Below are 21,202 nucleotides of genomic sequence, written 5' to 3' on the forward strand. Positions count from 1 at the left end.
ATTAATCCTCGTTGGCCAAAGGAGTAAGGTGAACAGTCGTTCTTATCTTTTGTCACTAACTCTGGAATTTTTATTCTTTCTATGAAGTGTGGGGTGAAGGTTCATTTATGTCGTGGGCTGTTTGGTCTCCTTCAGTTCGAGTCCGAATGTGCCTACAAGATCTACCCCGGAGATCGCAAATGCCTTACACCTCACGCTCCGCCTTCCGGAGGCTTGCCAGGGCGGTGGCTGTTAGGGCCCTGCCTTCATTTTGATTATCCCCGCCCTCTTAGAACTGCATACTGAAGTTTAGGGATTGTCGGTGTTAGAAGTGTGCAGCCACCCCAACTGCGGGCTGGCAACCACTGGGGCGATTTTTCGGCTTTGGTCTCCAGCGCTTAATTCTGTACGTACTGAAAGCTGTACGGATCCGGTTGCTCCGGATATTTGTGTTTACAAGGAGGCAGCGTGCGGAAATGTAAATTGTAAAGAAAGAATTCGATAGGATGAGGTTCTTTCTTTCTCTCTCTCTCTCTTTTTTTTTTTTTTGGTAAGGGGGTCCTCCACGGTGGTAGTGCTCTGCCTCTCCCTTTCAAGTCCCAGGGCATGGGATCCCGGCCGCTGAGCTCCGCGCCCCCTCCTGTTTCGGGCCCTGGAACTCTCTGCACTTCAGTCTCTAGTGTAAACATTCCACAAAAGGACTGCTAAGGTTCAGCCTCCTAGCGCGGGGCGGAGTCAACTCCTTCCTAGACGGACGTCCTGGCCAATGGAGGCTGCTACCGGCGCCGAGATATCCAATCAGATAGTTGGGGGCGGGGCCTGTCTCACTTACGGACATTTTACCCCACATCGGTTACTTACCTTCCTGGGGCAGCGAGAGAGCCAGGGGTAGCCTTCCAATGCGATGACCGGCGAGGGCGGGAGCCGACTTGTTGGGCCTGTGGCTGAGCCCGCACGGGGCGGGATGTGTGGAGTCCTCCAATGAGACGTGAAGAGCTCCCCTGCTTCCTCCAATAGTGTTGAGGCTTGGGGGTGGGATTCAGCAATTCGTCTCCAATAGGCGGGGTTGAGTTAGGGAAGCTCCCCGCCAATAGGGGCGTGGAGAAGGTGAGCGGCTCCCCCCCCTTCCCAGCAGAGGGGGAAGGGGCGGGCAGCCGGCAAGCAGGGTGCTGGGATTGGTTAAGTCTTTGACGGGCGGATAATGCGGCCTGTGGTAGAGCGAAGTTGAGTCTTCCCTCTGCGGGGCGGGCCGGGGGAGTGGGCGGGATTTCCCGGGTAACAGAGAAGCGGCCGCGGCGGTAGAGGCGGCGGAGACGGTTTCTCCATCTTTCCCCCCCTCCCCTTCCCCCCTCGGAGTTTCCCTCCCTCCCTCCCTCCCTCCTTCCCAGTCTGGGCACCGGGGCCTGTGACCGTTTCGTTAGCGGAGAGGAGGCTGCCAGTCCGCTTCGGCGGGCCTGTGCCCTGCTCCGTTCTCGGGGCCTCCCTGCTGAGCCCAAGGCTCACGCCGAGAGGGACACGCAGTGAGGAGCGGCCGAAGCAGCTTTGCGGTGAGAGCACGCCGGGCCGGGGTCGGGGCGGGGTGCCTAGTGGCGGGTAACACCGGACTCGAGGGTGTGTATTTTTAGGGGGGGCTGACCTCCTCGGCTTCCCGTAGAGCAGGCGGGCGGGAGGTGTGTGGATGTGTGAGGGGGGTGGGGGGCGGAGCGGGGTAGATCTTCGTGCGGGAGGGGGAGGAGAGCGTAGTCCCGGTGCGCGCGGAGGGGGCGGGCTCTCGCGCCGCCGCTCAGGGGCGGGGCCGGCGCGCGCGTGCGATTGTGGAGAAAGGGGCGGGGCCGGCCCTGGCTAAGTGCTGTTTGCGGTCGACCACCCCGCCTGTCCTCCCGAGGTGGGCGGGGCCTCGGCTGGGCAGCCGCGCTCTGGCATGCTGGGGTTGGGGGACGGGCAAGGGGTCTCCCGCGTGTGGCTTCGGGGCGCGGCAGGGAGGGGCGTGAAGTCTGCTTTCCTCCGCCTTCTCGGGATCCGGTTGGCCGGAGGGGCCGTACAGAGCCGTGATGCCACTCCTCCTGGCCGTCTCCCCCTCCCCCCGGTTTCCGCCTCCTTGGCAAATGAGGCGGGGTTCGGGAAAGCCCGCTGTCCGGTCGGGCTGGGAGTCGCGGCGCCCAGATCTGCCCCGCCCTACGTCTCCGTGGGGTGGGAGGGGCTCCCGCCGACTCTGAGCTGCGGAGGTGTCAGGACTTACTCTTGTGGCTCGGCCATGCCTTTTGCCTAGGGCAGAAGGGCCTGTGCCAGAGCTGTTGTCTCTGCTTAGTTCCATGCAGCGTAGATGGCACCATGCAGCCTTGGAGGGTGGGAGCATGGTCACCGCCACTCCCCCCGGATTGTAATTATTGGGGCGCGGTGCTCAAGGTCCTTTCGTTGGAGTCTGCGGTGGAGTGGCTGCTCCTGCTGTGACCATGCTTCCGCAGCGGTGATGGTGGGGGGAGGGGCGGAGAGTTAGCAGAGACTAGAAATGTGGCCGGGGACAACCTTTCTTGGAGTTCCCTTGAATGTTCAGTTACTGTGGCTGTACGGGGCGGGGTTTCCTTGGAGCCAATAGGGTGGTGGGTAGTTAGACTTGGCCACTGTTTAGGTGCCTTAGGACTTCAAACCGAGTTAGCCAGAAGTCTTAACAAGGCTGAAATTTAGAAAAGGGAGGGTTGGGTTTACACTTTACTATTTAAAATGACCTGTTTATAAAAGATAGTAATTTTAAAAAACCCTCAGACTGAATAAAATACTCTGATTTCTTCGATTCTTGCATTTTTGAATGTTTTCATTGTACAAATGGTTCTGCTATGTAAGCTTAATTTCACAAAGAAATAAGTTGCAATTTAGGTAACTATAGGTGTTTTTAAAAAATCTCTTCTGGCTTTAATGCAATTCTGTTAGAACATCTAGATCACTTTCTGTTTATATTCTATAAAATACAGTGCTCTTGTCCTGTTTTATTACAGAGAGGGTGTAGTCGAGGACTAGTGTAGCTTTGTGTATGTGACTTTGGTAGCAGTGCTCTCCGACCTGTATTGGGGAGTTGCCCTAGCGCATTTCGGGGAGTTGCCCTAGGGCATTTCATTTTTAATGAACTATTTTAATTTTACATTAAGTTTTTGCTCTGACTTGGTACATTCTCTTTTCTTAAGAGAAATTACTTACGTATTTTTTATATTTTTCATGAGAAAATAAAAATGGAAGGAATATGTATTTATGGACTAATATCTGAGCAAGCCCTCTGGCTGATAATCTGAACTGAAGTTAAACTCTGGATTTGTGCTTTGCTCATTTGGGACTGAGAACTTGGCCCTGTGCTATACGCATGTGAAGAGAGTCTCAATCTCAGTTAAGGCAGTAGCAATGGCAAAGGTAGCTTTTCCATTTGAGTAATGGTGACTGTATTAGAATTGCTGTGGAGACAAAAAAACCTGGGTGTTTTTTTCTGGTGCATAAACTGACAAAGATATGGAAGGCAGTGGAGAATTTACCATGGAGGAAGGTTTGGTCAACATAGTTGTTTCCACCATTTGTGATGTTGTCTGTTGGGAAACATGGGAGACCTAATTCATGCCTTTAAAGAATATGTTGTCTATTGGTGCACCAGGATCGGAAGTCCCACGATGACTGTAAGGATTCAAGTAAGAACCTGGATATACTATGTATGTTAGGAAAGTTTTCGTAAATGCTTCTTATCTCTTCAAATATCTGAGATATATATGTGTATGTATGTGTGTGTGTGTGTGTGTATATATGTATGTATATACATATATATATATATATATATATATATATATATATATATATATATAATCTCCACACCCTATAGGTTTGCCAGAGTTAAAGACCCCAGATAGATTGTTGGCATTTTGTAATTAAGAAGATTTCACCTAAAGAGTAAGATTTTTTTTTCTTTTTTTTAAGGAAAGAGGTATGTAGTAATTTGATAAGATTCCTGGCAAAACATAGTCCTGTTGGCATCTTCATCTTCAGCGCAAACGATAACTGGAGATCTTTGCAAAGCAGATGTTAATGGCTGCGAATTTTAGTCGGAATTAAAAGATTACGTCCATGGCGTTCAGTAATCTAGTGAAGTGCTTTAAAAGGCTTTCTCACTCTTCTGAATAATGCCATTATTAAGAGTGTGTTAAGCTTTACTTTCTGTCGATTCTTCTAAAAATGAAAGTTAACATGCTTTTTAAAACTATATCTTCTGTCTCCTTGAGTTATAACTTTCATTTATTGAGCCCTTATTATGTCCCAGGTGCGGAGTTGGGTACTGTTCATTTATTAATCCACTTACTCTTCATAACCCTGTCTAGTGGGTACAATGAAATCCATGTTTTAAAGATCCAGAAACAGTGACACAGAGAGTAAGTAGCTACACTAGGGTGTGAATCCTGGTGTTCTGGTTCCAGAGTCCATGTTCTTAACTCTGTGTCTCATCTAAGGATAGTAAACAGAAGGAGCAGTGTGCTTTTAAAAACAATTGTGGTAAAATATATATAACAAAACTTACCATTTTAACCATTTTTATTTATTTATTTTACTTTTTTTAAATATTTATTTTTGAGAGAGCACAATTGGGAGAGGGGCAGAAGCAGGGAGGGACAAAGATCTGAAGTGGGCTCTGCACTGACAGCAGTGAGCCCTGTGTGGGGCTCGAACTGATGACCTGTGAGAACATGACCTGAGCCGAAGTCAGACGCTCGAACAACTGAGCCACCCAGGTGCCCCCATTTTAACCATTTTTAAGTGTACAATTCAGTGGCATTCAGTACACTCGCTTTGTTGTGCAGCCATTGCCACCATCTGTCTCCAGAACTTTTTCATCTTCCCAAACTGAAACTCTACCCATTAAACAATAGGCTCTTTAAATCTCTACCCAGCCCTTAGCAACAACCTGTGTGTTTGACTACTCTAGGTATCTTATGTAAGTGGAATCATGCCATATTTGTCCTTTTGTGTCTGGCTTATTTAACTTAGAATGATGTCTTCAGGGTTCATTCATGTTGCAGCATGTGTCAGACTTACTTTCCTTTTTAATGGTGTGTAATATTCCATTACATGTATGTATCTTTTGTTTTATTCATGTGTCCGTGGACATTTGGGTTGTTTCCACCTACTGGCTATTGTGAATAATGCTGCGATGAACATGGGAGTATAAATATCTCTCCAAGTACCTGCTTTGAATTCTTTTGGATATATACCCAGAAATGGAATTACTAGATCATATGGTAATTGTTTAATTTTTTGAGGAACCAGCAGTGTGCTTTTTCCCTCAACAGGGAAAAAATTGGGACTCAGATTCTAAAGGGAAATAGAGTCAACACCCGTTTATTGACCACCTTCTTAAACAGCTCTGGGCTGACACAGGAAGAGTTTGTCCCGGAAAAGTTTATGTTCTTAGAAGAAAAGGCAAATATACACATGGTAAATTTTACTACATATTAGTTTAGGTTGAGTGCCATAAGAGTCAAGTACAAAGAACTGAAAGGAATTCAGAGGAGGGAGAGCCTGCCTTAGGGGTGGAGGAAGAGAGGACACTGAATGAGCAACAGGAGGGTGAAGTCTGAAATCATAGATCCAGTTGAAGTGGTTGTTGAATGAATGGCCTTAGACATCTCAGAGTACTCCCAGAAAGTGCTTTGGGGGTGTTAGAAGGGGTGGCATTATGTTGAAATTAGCACATGAATTGTAGTCTCTTCCAGAGTTTGTGAATCCTGTTCTTTTCAGTTTGCAGACCTGATTGCTTCTACTGCTTTGGAAGGTATTTAAGAATGATAGTGAAGAAATTATGGACTTGGCACATATGTTACTGCTACCCTGTCAAGCTCAAGATATATTAATATGGTCAACTGTTGTTTCCTAATACTTTTCCTTCACATGTCTTCTTGTTTCTGCTTCAATAAGTGAGTAGTAGAAGTAATGTCTTAAGGATTTTTATCTTGTTACAGATTTAGTAAATAATTCTGGATGTTTGTCTTTTGTTGAGGATAAGATTAGCCGACAGCATACTTGGGTAGTCTGTCATTCTGTCATTTATTACGTCTATTCTTTTCCAGTATTTCAAGGAATTTTGTTTTCATGCCATATTTCTTTCTTTCTTTCTTTCTTTCTTTCTTTCTTTCTTTCTTTCTTTCTTTCTTTCTTTCTGTCTTTCTTTCGAGAGAGTGTGTGTGCATAAGTGGAGGAGAGGGGCAGAGAGAGAGGGAAGGAGAGAGAATCCCAAGCAGGCTCCATACTCAGCATGGAGCCCAGTGCATACAGCTCAGTTCCACGACCCTGGGACCATGATCCCAGCGGAAATCAAGGGTCCAAGAGTCCGATCGATGCTCAAATGACTGAGCCACCCAGTTAGCCCTCTTTTTAAATACGAATTCTAATTATCTTTAGAAAATTAACCTTTTTTTTCTTTTTAAATGTTTATTTATTTTTGAGAGGCGGAGGAGGGGCGCAGAGAGAGGGGGACAGAATCCCAAGCAGGTGCTGTGCTGTCACCACAGAACCCAATGTGGGGCTCAAACTCATGAACTGTGAGATCATGACCTGAGCTAAGATCAAGAGTTGGCATTTAACCGACTGTGCCACCCAGGTGCCCCAACAGGTACCTGTCTTGTCTTTTAACAAGACATTAAAAATACCAAAAAACCTTGGCTTCCTTTAATTTTGTAATTTTCTTTTTGGTCCTTTTTCTCCAAAAGACGTACCTAGTGAGATTCATTGTCATTCATAACCAAGTGCATAGAGGTTTTTGTTCTTAAACATTTGTGGGGCAACTAACTGGCTTTCCTCAGCGAGAGCTGCGCCAATAACAGTCCATCTAGACTGGAACTTAACTTTTTGTGGTGGCCTCAGTGCCTAGGATAAGATTGGCACACAGTAGGTGATAAAAAGTATACAAACTGAACTCTAATTGCATTTTAAAGTTTGTTAACTAGAGGCTACTTCTGTTTAGTTGCAATTGGCTTCAAAGTTAGGCATTTATGAGTAGCAGTTTCTAAGGCAAACCTCTCTTTTTTGCCCCTCCCTTCTTTTGCTCTCCTGTTACCCACGCCTTTCTGTCTTGTGTGTCTGCGTGTTATTTGTGCTTAGAGCATCATGGCTGAGGGCACTTCTTCCGTCCTCCAGGGCGAGGCTTGCTGACTTGTGGGCTATTGAAGGATATACAGGCCCATAATCCCTAACCTGCAGCTCTGAAATGCAAGAATTTTTGTTTTGGTTTTTGATAAATTTGGTTCCACAACTAAATAAACTTCGTTCCACAGCTAATTAAGGGCCACAGCCTGGTTTTAGGCTGTCGTACTTGGTGCAGAAATCTGAATGCACTTAATTAAGGAGAATTACCTTCCTAAAATCCAAACCATGCTGGTACCTCCCAAATTTCTTTAACTGGGGACCTCTCCCCTGTACTATAGATAAGCATAACCAGCGGCCCACTTCATATTTCCTCTTGGATATTTAATAGGCATCGCGACTTCCTCTTTCTCTGTCTTTTTCATATTTGGTCTTCAACAAATCCCCCTATTTGCTCTGTATTGATCATGTAATGCCACCACCACTACCACCCTACTCCCAACTATGGCAGTGAATGCAACTACATCTCTAGCTTGAATTATTTCAGTTACCTTAATTGTTCTCTCTTGCTTAGTTATTGCCTCCCTTCAGTCTGGTCTTAGCACAGCAATCCAAGTGAGTCTTTTATTTATTTACTTTTTAAAGTTTATTTATTTATTTTTTTCTTTTGAGAGAGAATGTAAGCAGGAGAGGGGAGGGGAGGGGAGGGGAGGGGAGAGAGAGAGAGAGAGAGAGAGAGAGAGAGAGAGAGAGAGAGAATCCCAAGGAGGCTCCGTACTGTCAGCTCAGAGTCGGACTGGGGGCTCGAAATAACGAACTGTGAGATCATGACGTGAGTGGAAGAGTTGGACACTTAACCAACTGAGCCACACAGGTGCTCCCCAAGTGAGTCTTTTAAAACTTCTTTTAACTCAGACCATGACATTTTTCTGCTTCAAAGCCACCAATGGCTTCCCATTTCAGTCTGATTATTAAGCTCGAGTCCTTATGACCTCTGAGAACAAATACATATGCTCCCTACCTACTGTCCTCCCCACCGCCCATTACCTCTCTGATTCATTTGCTACCAGTCTATCTTTCCTCCATTCTGCTCCAGTTACACAGCCTTTTTGCTGTTCTTGGAAACTATCAAGCACATGTATGCATCAGGGTCTTTGCATTTCCTGTTCCTTCCACATACAATGCTTCCTCGCTGATTTCTACATGGCTAGGTCTTCACTTCCTTTACTCAAAAGTTACCTTATCAGTGAGGTATTCTTTGGTCATTTGTATGTAAAATTTCAAAAACCCTTCTCTTCTTTTTCTTCTTAGTGCTTGCCACTGTCTAGTATTCTGAGCACTTGGTATATTGTCTTTTCTGCCACTAAAATATAAATTTTGTGAGGGAGGAGATTTTTGTTTGGTTTACTGCTATATCCCCAGCCTCTAGAGCAACACCTGACACATAGTATGTACTCAAATATTAGAGGGTGCATGCATGAATGAATGAGTGAATGATTTGATTTCCGCCATAGACAAGACCGTATGCTATGCACAGTGGAGGATACAAAGCTGGTTAAAGGTGTATATGTGCCCGTGCTTGTGTGGGGGCACACCTGTAGCTAATAGGATAAAGGAAGGATGAGGTAAGTGACACATCTACCTACCCCTACTTATCCCTTTGTCTCCAGTCCTATTCTTTACAGTGCTTCCTTTTTTTTTTTTTTAATGTTTGTTTTTGAGAAGGAGAGAGAGCACAAGGGGCAGATAGAGGGGGAGGCACAGAATCTGAAACAGGCTCTGAGCTGTTAGCACAGAGCCCGACGTGGGGCCCGAACCCATGAACTGTGAGAATATGACCTGAGCCACAGTTGGACACTTAACCAGTTGAGCCACCTAGGTACCCCTGCAATGCTTTCTTTAGCTAGTTACCTTCTGTTAAACTCAATCTGTTGTTTTATACCATTCTCACCTAATTTATACAAAACTTGTCACATAAACTAAATGTGTCCTTTAGAACAGAGACACAGGATGATTTCCTTCTTTCATATTCTACTGTTAATGCTTAAATTTTTTTAAACTTTTTATTTTGAAATAATTTTAGACTTCAAAAGAAGTTGCAAAAGTAATACAAAGAATTGTTGTATAGGGGTGCCTTGGTGGCTCAGCCCATTAAGTGTCTTGAACTTTGGTTAGGTCATGATGTCACAGCTTTTGAGTTTGAGCCCCACGTTGGGCTCTGTGCTGACAGCTCAGCTCCTGGACTCTGCTTCAGATTCTGTCTCCATCTCTCTCTGCCCTTCCCCTGCTCATTCTCATTCTCTCTCTCTCTCTCAAAAATAAATAAGCACTAAAAAAAAAAAAAAGTTGTTATGTAGCGTTCATCCAGATCTCCCTAATGCATCTTACAAAACTAGTACAGTAAGCTAGATCAAAAAGTTAACATTGATGCAGTTTTTAATACATTTTGAGTTGGACTAAAGTTTCCTGGTCATTTTTTGCCTACAGAATCTGTCTGTCTCTCTCAAAAATAAAATAAACATTAAAAAAAATTAAAAATATGTATTTGAGAGAGAGACAGAGTGCAAGTGGTGGGGGTGGGGGGAGGGCAGAGAGAGAGGGAGACACAGAATCCGAAATAGGCTCCATCCAGGCTCTGGGCTGTCAGCACAGAGCCCAACATGGGGCTTGAATTCACAAACCATGAGATAATGACCTGATCCGAAGTCAGATGCTTAACCAACGTAGCTACCCAGGTGCCCCTTTGAGTTTCTTTTTGAGCAGTGCTAACTGCTTGTAAAGATTTATATTTCATGACTTTTATTCTTTATTATATAGGTCTTTAAAAGAAGAAAGAGAGGGGCACCTGGGTGGCTCCGTTGGTTGGGCATCCAGCTTCAGCTCAGGTCGTGGTCTCATGGTTCCTGGTTTGTGTTGAGCTTTGTGCTGACAGCTCAGAGCCTGGAACCTGCTTCAAATTCTGTGTCTCCCTCTCTCTCTGCCCCTCCCTGTTAATGCTCTGTCTCTCTCTCCAAAAGTGAATAAACATCAACATAAGCAAACAAACAAACAGAATTTACTTACTTTCTTTTTAATGTAATAAACTCATTTTAGCTATTACCATTTATAATTCCAACCTATATTATGGGATCTTAATGATCTTCATTTTTCTATAGCTCGAAACATTTTGGTATTACATCATCTTAGGAAGTATTTCATCATTGCTCATCAGATATTCCTAACTATGCTTAAAAAGACTAAGGGGCGCCTGGGTGGCTCAGTCAGTTGGCCCTCTGACTTCAGCTCGGGTCATGATCTTGCGCTCTGAGTTCGAGCCCCATGTCAGGCTCTGTGCTAACAGCTCAGAGCCTGGAGCCTGCTTCGGATTCTGTGTCTCTCTGCCTCTCGTTCTCTCTCTCTCTCTCAAAAATAAATAAACCTTAAAAGTTAAAAAAAAAAAAAGATTAAAATGATAAGAAAAGGGAAGACTGATAGCATTGCCTAGAAAGATAATGCAGTGGTAAAATAAATCATCACTATTACACTTCAGTTTTCTTACTGCTCTGCCTGAAGCATTACAGCATCTTTCAAGAAAGTCTACAAGAATTGGGACATGCCATCTTAAACATTCTGTAAGATGTTAGCATTTAGAGAATCTGAGTGAAGGATATACAACCATTTCTTATACTATTTTACAACTTTTTAAAGCTTTTGGTAAATATATTTGGTAGTTCAGAATTTTTCCCCCCCTGTAATGGCAAAGAGAGGAAAACTAACAGAGGAAGATATTACACAGCAACTGGAGGAGCTAGTGGATAGATACAGTCCAGCAGACAGCAGCTAGACTGGGATGATGATGGTGAAATTGATTGGGAGCCAGTTTGCAAACTGCGTAGTCTTTAGATGACAATATGATGAATTTTCTCAGACTGAAGACCTTATGAGTGCACAATGTATTTTTGAGGGGGGGGGGATAAATAATGATGTCCTCATCCAGGTAGTTCAGCAGGAAGGACTTTGAAACACAGCATTTCAACATGAATCAAAGCTATTTCAGTCTGCTTAAAGGGTATACAAGTGTATTCTTCTAGGATGTTCATGCACCAAAACTAACTTGTAAGTGGACACATGCTAAAGGCAGGTGTACAGAGGTGATTGGAAGGAAACAGGATATAGAAATGAAAACACATCATTGGATTGAGCATTAAAAATTTTTTTTTAATTTATTTTAAAGAGAGAGAGGTGTGGGGAGAAGGGGCAGAGAGAGAGGGAAAGAGAATCCCAAGCAGGCTCCGCACCATCAGTGCAGAGCTCAGTGCAGGGCTCAGACTCATGAACCATGAGATCATGACCCGAGCCAAAATTGAGAGTTAGACATTTAACCAGCTGAGCCACCCAGGTGCCCTTTTTTTTTTTTTTTAATGTTTATTTATTTTGAGAGAGAGAGAGAAAGGGAATCCCAAGCAGAGTCCACACTGTCAGCGCAGAGCCCAGCATGGGGCTTGAACTCATGAACTGTGAGAACCTGAGCTGAAATCAAGAGTCCAGTGCTTAACCAACTGAGCCACCCAGGCACCTCTGGATTGATCATTCTAATTGGTATTTAGTAGCCTAAAACAGAATGCTTGCAGTTATGGAACAAAAAACATGATTGTCCCCTCTTCAACAAAATTAAAAATTAATTTTCAAAGTATTATGTTTGGTGATGAAAGAAAAAAGATGTCATTCTGTAGCATTAGTGATGATAAGCTAGAACTTTATTAGAGATGTATCTGGAATCAAAATTTACAGATTTACAGAATGACTGTGTTCCAACTTCATGCATGATAGTTGATGACTAATCAGTTGCACTTTAAAGGATATTGCCTAGTTGAGATATTTATATCTTCAAAACCAGGAAAATAGGGAATAAAAATTTGGATTTGCTATTTAAATTCTTACTGAGGTTTCTAATAAAGTTGCTTTTCATTCAAATGGTAAATGATACGTTTTTTTCTGAGACACCCGAGGGTTCAAGGTGAATCACATATCATAAAAGCAACGATATCTTTTGCACAACCAAGATGACTATCCTGAGCTACCTTGGTAAAAATTGTCATACCACAGTATGACATAATTCCACCAAAGCTCATAAAAGGTATGTGCCAAATGATGTTGTCATTAATTAGATCCAGGTTTCTCAACTTGGCACTATTAATATTTTGGCCGAATAATTCTTTGTTGTGGAGGGTTATCCTGTGCATTGTAGCATGTTTGCGAATTCATGAGATGCCTTAACTGTGACAACCAAAAATGTCTTCTGACATTGCCAAATGTGCCCCAGGGGCAAATTCTCCTTGTTGAGGCCCACATCATTAGAAGAAGAATGTAAGACTGAGTTTGGGGAGGCTTGGGTGTTAGATGTGTAGTGTGTTAAGAATGGGTTGTTGGGGTGCCTGAGTGGCTCAGTCAGTTGAGTGTCCGACTTCGGCTCAGGTCATGATCTTGCGGTCTGTGAGTTCAAGCCCCACCTCAGGCTCTGTGCTGACAGCTCGGAGCCTGAAGCCTGCTTCAGATTCTGTGTCTCCCTCTCTCTCTGCCCATCCCCACTCATTCTCTCTCTCTCTCTCTCTCTCTCTCTGTCAAAAATAAATAAACATTAAAAAAAATTAAAAAAAAAAAGGATGGGTTATTAATTTCTGTGTAAAATGGGAAATCTAAATAGGTTGCCTTTTTCATTTATTCTGGGATACTTTTTTTTTTTTAATTTTTTTTTTTTCAACGTTTATTTATTTTTGGGACAGAGAGAGACAGAGCATGAACGGGGGAGGGGCAGAGAGAGAGGGAGACACAGAATCGGAAACAGGCTCCAGGCTCTGAGCCGTCAGCCCAGAGCCCCACGCGGGGCTCGAACTCACGGACCGCGAGATCGTGACCTGGCTAAAGTCGGACACTTAACCGACTGCGCCACCCAGGCGCCCCTCTGGGATACTTTTTATTTCCCAGCAGATTTAAATCCAGAACTGGATTCGGATAGGTTTTGAAGTAGACTATGGTGGGCAATTGCAGGAGATCGAAGAGTGTAATTACATTTCACTTTATGCTTTGATACAAATTTCTTTGCTTTTAAAAAGAAACTTTACATTTTTCCACAGTATTTATTGATGTAAATAAATTTTACATTTTAATGTGATTTTACGTGATGCTGACCATCACATTTTAATGTGATTTTACGTGATGCTGACCATCAATAAGAGAATAATTTCAGAGGATTTTTTTCACTATTACATAAATAAAGGAACTTAAAAAGGTGTCTAATTCAAGATAACAATACAAAATTAAGAGACACTAAAGGGTCAACCATAAATTTAAAAATTTCAAAAAGAAAGTTTTGTATACTTAAAAGCCTCCGGAATAGGGTAGTTTGGTTTGTTCCATACACTTTCCTACTTTGAGCTTATCTTGGCTAAAATAATTCTGTTGTTTCTCTTTAAACTAATTTGTGAAATTTAATCTAAATGAAAAGATAAGATTCTTTAAAGTTGGATTTTTCATTTGGATTTAAATAATCATGGAGAACTGTCTGGGTTTCTAGGAGGCCAACTTTTTACTGTGAATGAAGACATTTTTGGTTGTAGAACTGGAAAAATGTTTTTTTATTTTTATCATTCAGAAAGGGTTAGCTTTTACCTCTGCCTTTCTTAAATTTGTCTAAAATGTGACACATTCGCTCTCCCCAGTTGTTCTACCCTTTCCCAGAAGACCGCCTTGCAGTATCACAGTTACCCTGCTCTCCTTGCTTTATTCGGGTGTTACGATTTCTTTGCGTGATGATATGGAGCTATTCCCACTTTTTATTGTAACACATGGCCAGATGACTTTTTAGTGTTCTGCTGCCATTGTTTGTTCACATTAGTCTGTCTTCACTAGTTTCTATCTCTCAAAGTGCTTTTCCTTGTTTAAATTCTGTCTTCATAGACTGGAGTTCTGATAACAGTGTAAGCCCCAAATCTGGAACAGTTGGAGACCAAAGTGGCAGATGAAAATCATGTCAGCTGAAGCAGGGCTTGAAAGTAGCTTTGTGTCTGACTCTTGTGGCTCCGTTATTGGCATTCGAATACTTTATAGTCTGGAATTTCACTGTCCCTCTCTGCAGGCAGGTTACTATTGTCTGTCCAGTATTTCTACTCCAGATTGGTCACGTATTCCAAGGAAAGTCTAGCCTCTTGCCGTGTGACCTTGAACAAATCACTTAATTTCTTTGCGTATCAGTTTCCCTCTAAATCGTGTTCTGGGTATACCCATCTGACAGGACTGTGGGGAGGAGCACAGTAACTTGTACCAGTCCTGTTTGGAAGACTTGGTTGTTGTGGGGCAGGGAAATCTGCCCTATTCAGTGCTGGTGCCCCAGCAGGAAGCAAAGGGTCTGGCACGTGTAGATTGTCAGGAATTATTTGTGGAATAAATGAATTGGCAAAGACTGTAAATAGCTCTTTATACTTGTAAGTACCAAGTTACTGTAATATTTTAATCTCATCCTGTATACCTGCTATGCCTCAATTCATCCTTAATTTTCAAGACATAACCAAATATTTACCTTCTCTGTAGAGTTTTTTTTTTTTCCGAGTATACACATGTCTACTCCTTTCCAAATTTGTAGTACTTACTTGTAGCACTTATGAGTTGGTTTGTATTGTTAGCCTTTTCTCCTAACATCGTATTAAGAACAATTTCAAATATACAGCAAAGTTGATAGAATTTTATAGGGAACACCCATGTACACACTGCTTAGATTTTACATTACTGTTTTTACAGTACTTACTTTGCCATATATCCATCTGTCCAGTCCCCCATCTATTAATCCAAACTAATTTCTTGATGTATTTCAAAGTAAGTTTCAAACATTAGTACATTTTTACCTAATTACTGGAATATGCATGTCCTTATCTAGAGTTTAGTATTTGTTTATAGCTTTTTCCTTCTGATGCGAAATTTGCAATAAAATGCACAAATCATAGGAGTACATAGTGTGTGGGTGTTGAGATCACACTGTATATATTCTGTAGCTTGTTCTTTTCACTTAATAGTATGTTTTGGAGGGTTTTCTTTATAGAGGAACCCCAGTCTTTCTAATTGCTACATAGTTTTCCTAATATCAATGTATCAAGTTTATTCAGTTATTGATAGATATTTAGATTTTTCTTACTTTGCTCTAGTAAATATACTTGGCAGATGTATAAGATACTTAGAAGTAGAATTGCTAGGTGAGAGGGTATGCCCATTTTAAATTTAATGGTTTTTTTTAATGTTTATTTTTGAGAGAGAGAGAGAGAGAGAGAGAAACAGAGTGTGAGCTGGGGAGGGGCAGAGAGAGAGAGAGAGAGAGAGGGAGACACAGAATCCGAAGCAGGTGCCAGGCTCTGATCTGTCAGCACAGAGGCCAATGTGGGGCTTGAACTCACACCGTTAGAGCATGACCTGGGCCAAAGTTGGACACTTAACCGACTGAGCCACCCATGTGCCCCTGCCCATTTTAAATTTAATTTAAAAATTTAGTGAATGCCGCAAGTTGCCAACCAAACAGTCCAATTTTAAAACTTCTACCAGTAGTATTTCCCTATACCCTTACCCACACTCAGTATCATCATTTTCTTTTAATTCTTGCCTGTTGCTTTGGGGTAAGTTATCATTTTACTTTATATTTCTTTGATTACTAGTGAGGCTGTATGTGGTCTTCCCAACTAGTTTCTAAGCTTTTATAGGGCACCTAACACCTTCATATATGCTCCCTGAATTTGCTAATTGAATAAATGAATGCTGCAAAAGCTTTCTTACTCTGTTGGGTTGAGGCTGAAAAAAAGGATGAATGAGCCTAGTGTGGGAGAGGTTAAAGAAAGCTGAAGTTGCTCAGTGCATGTGTGTCTTAAATAAGTAAAGGGACTCTTCCTCCTTTATTTCTTCTTCTGTGAGAGATAGGAGATAGTGAAGTGGGTAAGAATTCAGGCTCTGGAGGCAGATTTGGCAAATTGCTATTCCAGCTTTGCCTGTTAGCTGTGCAGCCTTGAGCAGTTTACTTAATCTTTGTATTTCAGTTTCTTCTTTCACAAAATAGAGAATAATAGCACCTTGCTTATAGGGTTGTTGTGGGGATTATGATAATATTTGTAAACTGTGTAGAATGGTCCTTGGGTTTCATTATATGCTATTTTTTTAAGTTTATTTACTTTGGGAGAGAGAGAACATGAGCAGGGCAGGGGCAGAGAGAGGGGGAGAGAGAATCTCAAGCAGGCTCTATGCTGTTGGTGCAGAGCCTGATGAGGAGCTTAGTTCTATGGCTGTGAGATCATGACCCAAACTGAAGCCAAGAATTGGACTCTTAACCGACTGAGCCACCCAGGCAATCCAGATATGCTATTATTATGTTAACTATTATTGTTATTCTTTCCCTCTGCATGGTCAGTATTTGAGTGTCTGTGAGAGGACTGTGGGCAATGCAGACAAAGTTGAAAGGACCCTACCTAGAAGAAGCTTATAGATGTTGGGAAAGCCCTGAGAAGAACAGACTGGATTCCCAGCCAGAATATTATTAGACTGTTTGTATCCTGTAGGAAAGAAAGGGTCCTTCCACAGAGGAATATTAACAAGGGACTCTGGAATCTCCTCAGTGTTAAGGATTGTTAGAATCAGAAGAAATCTTAGAAATGATCTTTTCCAACCTTCTCATTTTGTAGTTGGAGAAACAAACTCACATGGAATGAGGAAGTTGAAATGTACATAGCCCCTTAAATTAGCAAGTCTAGCACCATTGTCCTCTTACTCCTGGCCTGGTGCTCTCTCATGATACCATTTAATTGTTAAACAATTGATATTTTAAAAATTAGACCACAATTATAGTACTAGGTTTTGAGTGGAGTTACGAAGAAGCACTTGAATGTTTTTGTAGCATGTAAACATGTAATTAATATTAGGAATGATGGCATTTGAGGAGAAAACTAGAGAATAAAGAAAAGAAAGGTATACTTTTGTCTTTTTAAATTGGAGGTTATTTTTCAACTGTGTAGTCCCAAATTCAGACTATGTGATTATTTACATTTCTGTCTTTTGGTTATGGAACACTATCTACTGTGGGGGCTGTGTGTGCAGTCGTGCACTTAAACTAGCCAGTGATCACATCTCCAGCATGGAATAGACAGTTGGTTCTGGGAGTTGAGCTTATAATAAATTTGGGCGACTTGTCCTAAGTTGTACACATCAGGGGCATCTGGGTGGCTCAGCCGGAAGAGCATCTGACTCTCCATCTAAGTTGTATACATCACATTGGAGTGTGAATTTGGTTTGCATGTCAATGTTTTTGGTTTCTGCAGGTTTTGTAGTGCATCACTGAGCATGAGCACAGAATGAAGCGACGTTTGGATGACCAGGAGTCACCGGTGTATGCGGCCCAGCAGCGTCGGATCCCTGGTAGCACAGAGGCTTTTCCTCACCAGCACCGGGTACTTGCCCCTGCCCCTCCTGTATATGAAGCAGTGTCTGAGACCATGCAGTCAGCCACGGGAATTCAGTACTCTGTGACACCCAGCTATCAGGTAAACTGGAGGCTACCAAGGGACTAGGTGTAAGGGAGGAGCATTGGTGATTTCATCCAATTAAAAAAATTGTTTACCAAGCATTCAGTTACATGTAAAATTATATTTATGGTATATGTGTAAGTAAGATGTAACAAATAACAAAAATAATGTATACTTGTGTACCTACCTCACAGACTTTTTAAAATTATTTTTATTTTTTAAGTGTTTTTAAGTAATCTCTGTACCCTACCTGGGGCTTAAACTCACAACCCCAAGATCAAGAGTTGCATGCACCACTGACTAAGCCAGCCAAGTGCCCCTAAATCACTTTGTTTACACTGCTAGACAATAAAATTGTTTAGTTTGGTATTTTTGAATGTTATGTAAATGAAAACATATATTTTCTTCTTCTTTTTTTTTTAAGGTTTTATTTTTAAGTAATCTCCACACCCAACTTGGGATTTGAACTCACAACCCTGAGATCAAGAGTCACATACCCTTTCCACTGAGCCAGACAGGCGCCCCTATATTCTTTAACTCACTTTTTTTCTCTCAGTGTGGTTCCCAAGACTTACCTGTATTTCTGTGTGTAAATAATTGAGTCATTTTTACTGTTATTAATTACATGAGTATATTCCATTTATCCATTTTTCTGTTGCTGCACAATCAGGCTGTTCCAGATTTTCATTGTTTTAAAGGTGCTGTGTGGCTGATTTTAGGTATTTCTCCTAGTGCAGTGGTGCTCATGGTGGCAATCCATGACAAGATAAGCTTGCATCAGAATTTAAATCAATGTGCTACTTTTTTTTAATTAAAAAAACCCTTGCCATGGGGGAAAAAAAGACAGCTGAATTAAACAGTGTACTTATTAGTGAAATAGTTGGTTTACATTCTGGTGCAAACTCCTTCTTATCTTGCAGACCGCTCAGTAGGTTTGAGGGCACATGAAGAAGACTTTCTTGGGTATCTAGGAGAGAGAGGGATTGCTGGGTCATAGAGTGTGAGCGACTTCACCTTTAGCAGGTAACGTCAAATTGTTTTTCAGAGTTGTACCAATTTATATTTCCACCAGCATTGTATATTCCTTTCGTCCATGTCCTGGCCGATGATGATCTTTCATCTCTTCTGTGTTTACTCTGTTTTGTGGAAATGGAAGGAATTTGGGTTTTGCCCTTTTTAATTATGAAAGTAAATATCACCGTGGTTATTTATTTATTTTTTTTAAAGGTATAAGATGACTTCTTCCTCTGACTTTTCAGGCTTTAACCGATTTGTGCATTTCTTGGGTGTCCAAAACTGTATGCATATACAAGCGTATCTGGATTTACCTGCCTACCTATCTGGATACACTTCTTTTTACATAATTTGTATGATACAGTATACATTGTTCTGCTATTTGCTCTTTTCACTTAATATATAGCGGACAACTTTCCAGTTGAATACATATGTATAGATTTAAGTAATTTTTTAAAAAGTCACTGCATTTATATTCCTCCATTCTAGGTCAGTCTGAACCATAATTTATTTAACTGGTCTGGAGAGAGAGGTGTTATTCAGCCTAACTCATTAGTGACTTTTAGAACAATATGGCTGGTACGGGGAACATAAATTGGTGTAATCTTTCTTGAGAGCAATTTGACAGTTTGTGTCAGAATCTTTAATTCCATTTTGACCTAACAATTCATAATTCCATAAATTTCTCAGAATTTAGTATAAGAAAACAAAGAAGATGGAAATCCAGGTGAAGTAGGTGATGGTGAGTCCTTAGGTGTCATTCTTTCTCAGGAGTCCCCCTTGAAGCAGTGTCATGCCCTCATATGGGGCTGAGGACTGCAGTCAGAGGACTGCCACAAATCGAATCTTTAGGTTTGGTCTTAGAAGAAAGAAAGGCTGCTTGTTTTCCTTGGGACTATTTCCTACACTTGGGATGATCACATATATTCACATGCTAGAAACTATAATGTGCTCACATAAAACCTGTCATCTCAAGTGTTTATAAGCTCCAATTAATAGTCTTTTAAAAAACTGTTCAAAACATGCATGTTGGAATATAGAAGCTCAGAATAATAACCCTTCTTGCAGGAGACATATTAGAGCATTTAGAATTGTCTAAATAGTGTCTTTTTACTCCTAATGTGTATTGTATTGTTTGTGTGGATTTGTAAGTAGTCGTCTGTCTCCCACCCTCCCCTCTGTCTAGGGGAATCCTTATAAATTTATGGGGTCTGGGTGAGGGGGGAAACATCCTCTCTTAAGTTGTGGTATACAACTTCCATTGTTTAGACGAAGTCTCAGGTTGTTTAGACTCCTTATTGTGGAGACATGGCAAATCAGGTATCTTGTCCTTAGTTGTCTTCTGTGGTGATTAACAGTTCTGAAATAGGAAAATGAAAAAAGCTTTGGAAATTTTATGTAGCATTTTCTGCAATAGAAATGGAAGGAAAGGAGCTTGGGCTTTATTTCACTCTGATCTTACAAGAGGATGAAAGAATAGAAAATAATTATGTTTGAGGCCAAACCACTAACAGTTTGGAAGAAAGTTTTGTTTAGCAAATGAGGATAAACAAAATAAACAAATAGGGATAAAAGTAGCAAATAAGGATAAGCAAAATAAAACAAAGTAAAAATCTTCTCTAATCCCACCACAAGATAAAATGCTAACGTTTTGCTGTATGTTCATCATCTAAGGTTTAAAATCTTTTTATTGATTTTTAGATACTGCTTTTTAATGTGCTTTCTAAGAAATATTTAAGTTTAAGACTGTGTACAACACACGAATACATTCAACTTATGGATTGTGAACATTTTATAATGTTAAAATCTATGCATCTGTATCAGTGCTGTTCCAAGTGTGGTCCACAGATGGTTGATGTGTATACTTTCTTACTAGTCTATAATGACATAAGTATAGAAATTGAGAATGTTTAGAAACTTAGCGATTTGGACACAGTAATTTTGTAATATATCTGTAAAATGTAATGAAAATTTTGAGCTTATGTATTTTTTTATTTCACTTCTCTAGTAATTCATTTTTATAGTATTTTATTAAAAGTAGTGCCCCATGATGGATTGGAATTTAAGAAAAAACTGGTCCTTTGCCATAGATAGTTTGGGAAGTATTGAGCCATATAATTTTTGGCAGAGAATTCTGTTATAATATGGGTGGGCTATAATTTTTTCACCAGTTCCCTTTTGTGGGAACTTTGGGTTTCTAATTACAGATAGTTCACTATTTAGGATAGCGTGACTTCCAATTTTTTGACTTTATGGTAGTGCAAAAGTGATGTGCAGTAGAAACCATACTTGGAATTTTAAATCTGGATTTTTAAAAAAAAGTTTATTTATTTTGAGAGTGAGAGCACATGCACACACACAGGCAGGGGAAGGGCAGAGAGAGAGTGGGAGACAGAGAATCCCAAGCAGCTTCCGTGCTGTCAGCCCAAGAGTCCCAGGTGGGGCTCAAACTCATGAACCTGTGAGATCATGACCTGAGCTGAAATCAAGAGTCAGATGCTTACACCCTTATGACCATTGCATTCTGCTTTTCACTTTTAGTATAGTATTCAACATATCACATGAGATACTCAACACTT

The 21,202-nt window shown here is 41.4% G+C and overlaps 1 protein-coding gene across 1 annotated transcript in view; it reads left to right on the forward strand.

Annotated features, from left to right (window-relative positions):
* Positions 1 to 1,248: 1,248 nt before the first annotated feature.
* The window catches only part of SIN3A (SIN3 transcription regulator family member A), a 69,965-nt gene continuing 50,011 nt past the window's right edge, over positions 1,249 to 21,202 (forward strand). Inside the window, exons 1-2 of the mRNA XM_047074765.1 lie at positions 1,249 to 1,526; positions 17,406 to 17,627. Coding sequence (XP_046930721.1) covers positions 17,439 to 17,627 — 189 coding nt within the window. The 5' untranslated portion in view covers positions 1,249 to 1,526; positions 17,406 to 17,438. The remainder of the gene's footprint in view (positions 1,527 to 17,405; positions 17,628 to 21,202) is intronic.

The sequence above is a fragment of the Lynx rufus genome, unplaced genomic scaffold (genome assembly GCF_022079265.1).
Source record: "Lynx rufus isolate CCGP_SWC_20201006 ecotype Redwood Valley unplaced genomic scaffold, mLynRuf1.p SCAF_13, whole genome shotgun sequence".
NCBI classification, from domain to species: domain Eukaryota; kingdom Metazoa; phylum Chordata; class Mammalia; order Carnivora; family Felidae; genus Lynx; species Lynx rufus.